Here is a 6,940-nt window from a genome sequence, read left to right on the forward strand (position 1 = left end):
CATTAACCCTATCTATACCCCTTGTGATATTTTAAACCTCTATAAGGTCACCTCTCAACCTCCTACACCCCAATGAAAAATGTCCCAGCTTTTCCAGCCTTTCCTTACAACTCAAACTTTCCATACCCTGCAACATCCCGGTAAATCTTTTCTGAACCCTCTCTAAATTAATAATATCATTCCTGTAACTGGGCGACCAGAGCTGGACAAACTTATCCTGAAGAGGCCTCACCAACGTCCTGCACAACCTCAACATGACTTCCGAACTTCTCTACTCAAAGAACTGAGCAATGAAGGCACGCATGCAAAATTCCTTTTTAACTAGCTTGTCTATATTTGATGCAAATTTCAAAGAATTATGTACCTGAATTCCTGGGTCCCTTTGTTCTACAACACTACCCAATGCCCTAGCATTAACTGTATAAGTCCTGCTCCTGTGTGTCGTATCAAAATGCAATACCTTGCATTTATCCAAATTGAACTCCATCTGCCATGTCATGGTAATGTCACGAGGCTAGTGAGAATCCTTCATCTCTGATGTTGTTACATTGCCATTAATAGGAACTGCATATAATTTGAGTAATTGGAAACACAGGTGATTATTGCTGGTAGATAATAGAAGCAAAGTATTTAATGGTGGGAAAAATGCCATTCAGTTGCAAGTGAAAGCACTTCAAGATATATATTATGTTTTATATAAAACAATTCTGGGGCTTCTTGTAGTGCAGTGGTACTTTCCCTACCTCCAAGCCAGGAGCCCCAGGTTTAAGCTCCACCTTCTCCAGAGGAGTGTAACAACAACTCTGAACAGATAGTGTGTAAAAAAAACAAATTAAAAAATCCTGGAAGTGAAAGCTAGCCTCAGTAATAGTGATCCTGAAACCATCCTTTTTTTTGTCATTTCAAAATCTGGTTCCCATCAACATTCAGCCCATTGTGTCCGTGCTAGACAACAAATATCGGACTCAACCACCCTTTCAGGCAGTGAGTTCCAGACTCTCAACATCCTCAGGTGACAGTCTCCTAATCTCTCCTTTTAGCCTTCAACCTCTTACCTGACATCCATGCCCCTTGTTATTGACCCCTCTACAAATGAAAAAAGTGTCTTCCGGTCCACCTTACATATGCCCTTCATCATTTTCTACACTTCTCTCAGGTCCCTCTCAATCTTAGCTACTCCAAGGAAAACAAGTCCAGATTATCCAATCTTTCCTCATAGCTCAGACCCTTCAGGCAGTATCCTGGTAAATCTCTTTGCATCCTCTCTGGAGTAATTAGATCCTTCCTAAAATATCGTGAGCAAAACTGAATGCAGTACTGGTTCACAAATGGGAAGAAAATCTGTTATTCTTACCTGGTATGGCCTACACATAGCAGCAACATGGTTGGCTCTTAACTGCTCTTTGAAATGACTGAGCAAGCCACTCAGTTCAAGGGCAATTAGGGATAGGCAACATTGTCAGTGACACACACATCCCATGAATGAATTTTTTTAAAAAAGAATGATTATAATCAATAGTACTACATCACAAACCAATGTTATATCATACATAATCTCCATATTTACTCCAGGTACAATAGAAAGAATTAATATACTGGAATTATTTGTGATTGGTTTCTGTTTTGAACTCATCTAGAGCTTATAATAATGTGTAATTCTTCAGCTTGAATGAGTTACTATCAACGCCAAAATAACCCAAGTTTTACTGGAATTTTCATCTGATTGCCAAACAGGGCTGAACCCTAACACTTCATCTGCCTCAAGTCCCACCAAAGATCTAATCGAGATAAACACTTTAGTGGAATGCTGCATTGTCAGAGGTACAAGCTTTTGCAAGCAAGGTCAAAACAAAACCCTGCATCCAGTTGAGAGGGGGAACAGTGTTCCCGTGACACTGTTTCAAAGCAGAGTGAGGGGAGTTCTCCCTGTCCAGACTGGCTGCTGCCTTTCCATTGCGACATAAGTCAATACTCAATGAGCAGCGAAGCAGATTGGGGCGTCGGAGGTCATGCAAGGTGCTATATAAATGCAAACGTTTCCTTTCACTGTTTAGAGGATGCACTACTAAAATGCCACTGCAGCTCTGCACGTGTAAGGTTTCCGTACATCTGCGCTTGTGTGGGGGGGTCCAGCCTACAGTTCCTCACCAAATCGAGAGCTGTTGAGTTCACAGCAGCTGAGACCTGAGTCTGTGTTCGGCAACACTCATTGGAGGAGCATGAATGCTGAGCGCCCTGCTTTCCAACAAGCAGATACTGATTACTATTTATCAATTTCACAGACAGTCCATGCCGAGATGAGACAGGAGTGTAAGTGCCATGGGATGTCTGGCTCTTGCACGGTTAAAACCTGTTGGATGCGGCTCCCCACCTTTCGGACGGTGGGTAATTTGCTGAAGGACCGGTTTGATGGAGCCTCCCGAGTGATCTACGGCAACAAGGGCAGTAACCGGGCTTCCCGAGCGGATATGCGGCACCTGGAGCCCGAGAACCCCGCTCACAAGCCGCACTCCCCCCAAGACCTGGTCTACTTCGAGAAGTCGCCCAACTTCTGCACTGCAAATAGCAAAATAGGCACCACAGGTACAACAGGCCGAGTTTGCAATAACACCTCCCTAGGTCTGGACGGCTGTGACTTACTGTGCTGTGGGAGGGGATTCCGTACCCTGACCGAGAGGGTCACCGAGAGATGTCACTGCACTTTCCATTGGTGCTGCCATGTCAGCTGCTTAAACTGTACAACGACACAAACGCTGCATGAGTGCCTCTGAGGGTCAGATAGCTTTCTCCCGGGGGTCAGAGTTAATTGGGCACGGGAGAACTGTCAGAGGGGTATGTTGGGGAGGGGGGGGAGGAACTGTCAGAGGGGTATGGGGGGGGAAGAACTGTCAGAGGGGTATGGGGGAAAAGAACTGTCAGAGGGGTATGGGGGGGGGGGAAGAACTGTCAGAGGGGTATGGGGAAAATAACTGTCAGAGGGGAATGGGGGTAAGAACTGTCAGAGGGGTATGGGGGGGAAGAGCTGTCAGAGGGGTATGGGGGGGGAAAGAACTGTCAGAGGGGTATGGGGGGGAAGAGCTGTCAGAGGGGTATGGGGGGGAAGAGCTGTCAGAGGGGTATGGGGGGGAAGAGCTGTCAGAGGGGTATGGAGGGGAAGAGCTGTCAGAGGGGTATGGGGGGGAAAGAACTGTCAGAGGGGTATGGGGGAAGAGCTGTCAGAGGGGTATGGGGGGAAGAACTGTCAGAGGGGTATGGGGGGGAAGAGCTGTCAGAGGGGTATGGGGGGGAAGAGCTGTCAGGGGTATGGGGGGAAGAACTGTCAGAGGGGTATGGGGGGAAGAACTGTCAGAGGGGTATGGGGGGGAAGAACTGTCAGAGGGGTATGGGGGGGAAGAGCTGTCAGAGGGGTATGGGGGGAGAAAGAACTGTCAGAGGGGTATGGGGGGAAAGAACTGTCAGAGGGGTATGGGGGGAAGAACTGTCAGAGGGGTATGGGGGGGAAAGATCTGTCAGAGGGGTATGGGGGGGAAAGATCTGTCAGAGGGGTATGGGGGGAAAGAACTGTCAGAGGGGTATGGGGGGAAAGAACTGTCAGAGGGGTATGGGGGGGAAGAACTGTCAGAGGGGTATGGGGGGAAGAGCTGTCAGAGGGGTATGGGGGGAGAAAGAACTGTCAGAGGGGTATGGGGGGAGAAAGAACTGTCAGAGGGGTATGGGGGGAAAGAACTGTCAGAGGGGTATGGGGGGAAAGAACTGTCAGAGGGGTATGGGGGGGGAAAGAGCTGTCAGAGGGGTATGGGGGGAAAGAGCTGTCAGAGGGGTATGGGGGGGAAAGAGCTGTCAGAGGGGTATGGGGGGGAAAGAGCTGTCAGAGGGGTATGGGGGGGAAAGAGCTGTCAGAGGGGTATGGGGGGGGAAAGAGCTGTCAGAGGGGTATGGGGGGGGGGGGGGGGAAAGAACTGTCAGAGGGGTATTGCGGGGGGGAAGAACTGTCAGAGGGGCGCTTTGTAGAAACATCCCATAATGGGACAACGTTTGAGCGTGGAAGAGCTGATTGGCAAAGAAGTGTAACTAAGTTGCCCGTGGGGCAGAGAGACCCCAGACGGGGTTCCTATGTGTGCGAAGGATTTTCTAATAACAATCGAGTGTGCGAGTTGAACAAGAACTTTGCACTCGGCCATGCCAAACGCATTGACGCTCTTTACGGAATGTGTGGGACAAAAGGGTTTGTTTTCGATAAGCTCTGTAAAGGACAAAAGAAAACTACTCAGGGACCGGAGGGTGCCATAAACACCCGGATCTTTCCTGAAAAGGAAAGCGTTGTGCAAAGCTATCTATGTTAAACGTATAATTTATTTGGAAATGTGCCCCACATGTTCTAAAGAGTGAGGAACCTCTTTTGGTCGCAAAGAAACAAGCGCGCACACCATCGAAGGTGCTGTGGTGTCTGGGTGAATACCCCTGCTGGTTTCAGTCGAAGGCAGGGGCGCAGATAGCAGCATGGGGAATTTAGGTAAATGAGTGAAAGCAATCTCGATAAAATAATTAGGACACGAGTCACAATTGAATGGCGGAGCTTATTTAAGGGGCCTGACTGGTCTCCTCTTGCTCCTGCTTTCATATTATTGCAAAAAAAGGGGAAGTCTCAATACTATTGACTGGACTGCAAAGATAATTCCAAAACAAAAGACACCAAAAGTCTTTTTTTAAAAAAGTGTTCTACTTACTTATGCACCCCACAATTTCTGAAATCCGTTTTCATACTTTGCCACAGACATGAAAACTGAAGTCCCAGTTTAACCCCCCTCCCCACTTCTGTCGCAAACCTTACCTGGTTTTGAATTTCAAGGTTGATAGGGGGTCGAGTTTCTGCTTTGAGCACAAATCAGTAAACCACACACAAATTGCGCCTAACACTACGTCCGTTTGCAAAGTGCTCCTTTTCCTGAGTTACTGCTCAAACTAATTCGCAGACCAATGTAAAAATCTGCCACGAACCAGCGCAATTAGCCAACTTTTTAACACATCATTTTAAACAAAAATCTGCTGTTTCAATTTAACCTTGAACTATTTAAGAGGAGTGCATTTTAATTAATGCAACTGAAAATGAATTTATGGCAAAAAAGACAGCAAGTTAATCGCAGTGTCAACCCACCGCCTCTGAACAGTCCGATTTTGAATGACTGGAAAATTACTTTTCAAAATAAATAAACCATTTGCTCGACATCTTGGGTGCAATAGTCAGTTTGAGGAAATTGAAACAAAAGTTATAACTGAAAGCTTTTGAGATGTGCTTACTTGTGTGCTTGAGGCTAAAGGAACCAAAGTAAGTTTAGAATCTTCACGATGGCCTGCAAATGACCACAATTAGCAGAAACTCGCAGTGCTGATTCATTCAGCATGGGACTATGGCCAGTTTCGGAGCTGTGGCTAGCTTCTAACGCAATGATTTTTACATTGGCGCAAAAGCACAGGAACGTTCGCTGAATGCAAGTTGCTATCAAAATTCCGCAAGCTTTTGATCGAGCTACACCGATTAAAATTAGATGTCGACAGAGCAGAATGGGGGTGGGGGGAATGAACTGTCCCCAGTCTCGAAAGGATCGAGAACAAGAGAGGGCACAGATTTAAATTAATTGACAAAAGCAGCACAATCATTCAGAGTGTGGCGTATGGGATGCGCTGCCTGTGAGCATGATGGATGCAGATCCAATTGAAAGGAAATGTCAAAGGGAATTAGACTCTAGTTCTTACGGGGAGAAGTAAGAGAATGACACGAAGTGAAATCCTTATTCGCAGAGTTGGTGCAGAAATGGTGATTTTTGGGCAAATTGCACTTGTGTAAGATCAGCAGCACTGAGTGGAAACTCTTGATAACTTTAGAAGGGATGCAAGCACTATACAACCGAGGGAACAGCACAGAGATAGCAGATAGACTGTAACCCAAAGGGAAGAACATTGGACAATATTGAGAACAGTATACAGACATACCACATACTACATCATAACGCAGGTCTGCAGACACAAAACTATTGGATGAGGAAGCGTATTTGGAGTATATACAGCGCACTGGCAGAGTAAATCTATCTGCATTTAGGATAAACTCTGACAGAAGTGAATGTTTCACCCCCAAGAATTCACAGCCTGTTCACCACTAAGTTTTATTTACGTGCGGCATGCTATCACTTTATTTTTTAAAAAATCTTCACTTTTCTTTAATTCCATAATTTTGCAATATCCAGGAGTCATGTCGTAAGGACTTGGTTTTCTTACATTGGACATATAAGTTTATGGCAGCTGTATGTGACTCCATTTTTAACGTCAATTAAGACAAAGACATTCATGGCTGAGGGAGGTGGGTTTACGTAAGTCTTCATGCTGGTTAACATGCACCTCTGACTGCAAGAAGGGAAAATTAAGTGGTACTTTCCCAGATCTTAACCATACAAATTAGCACAACTATAAAGTGATCTGAACTACAGGCAAAGTCACAATTCCTTTTTTTTTGCTGGGGAGAGCAGGTACTATGGACTCGTTCCTTTCTAAGGTAATTGAAATGTGGGCAAAGCATTCAATTAATAAATGGGTAGAAGATTCATGGGGATTTTCTTCCCATACCAGAGTTCTTTGCATTCTGCTGACCACAGGGTTTTGAATCATCTAAGTACAGAAGCACAGTAGATGAAAAAAAGTTGTGCATTGACAGGAAGGGCATCACTTCATAATTTAATTCCCCTTTAAGACAGAAGATAGCCTCTTTCTCCATCTAATTCTCTTGTATTACTTGGAAAAACCAATGATCCAAGTTTTCCCTAATTTCCTTTGAATGGGGACTCAAGTGATCTTCTGGTTATTCATTAAAATGCTAAACTAAGTGGAAATAAGCGACAGTTATCTAATAGTGGAAGAGGAAAGATTTTCAGTCCTAAGTCTTTTGAGA

General features: G+C 45.4%; 1 protein-coding gene across 1 annotated transcript in view; it reads left to right on the plus strand.

The window, feature by feature from the left end:
- wnt1 (wingless-type MMTV integration site family, member 1) overlaps positions 1-2,771 on the plus strand; it is a 35,364-nt gene extending 32,593 nt beyond the window's left edge. The window contains exon 4 of the mRNA XM_087985632.1: positions 2,283-2,771. Within this exon, the coding sequence (XP_087841758.1) occupies positions 2,283-2,771 (489 nt within the window). The remainder of the gene's footprint in view (positions 1-2,282) is intronic.
- Positions 2,772-6,940: the final 4,169 nt, after the last annotated feature.

Source organism: Chiloscyllium plagiosum, unplaced genomic scaffold (genome assembly GCF_037043375.1).
Source record: "Chiloscyllium plagiosum isolate Xiang-an unplaced genomic scaffold, Cpla_swu_hap1 HiC_scaffold_53X, whole genome shotgun sequence".
NCBI classification, from domain to species: Eukaryota; Metazoa; Chordata; class Chondrichthyes; order Orectolobiformes; family Hemiscylliidae; genus Chiloscyllium; species Chiloscyllium plagiosum.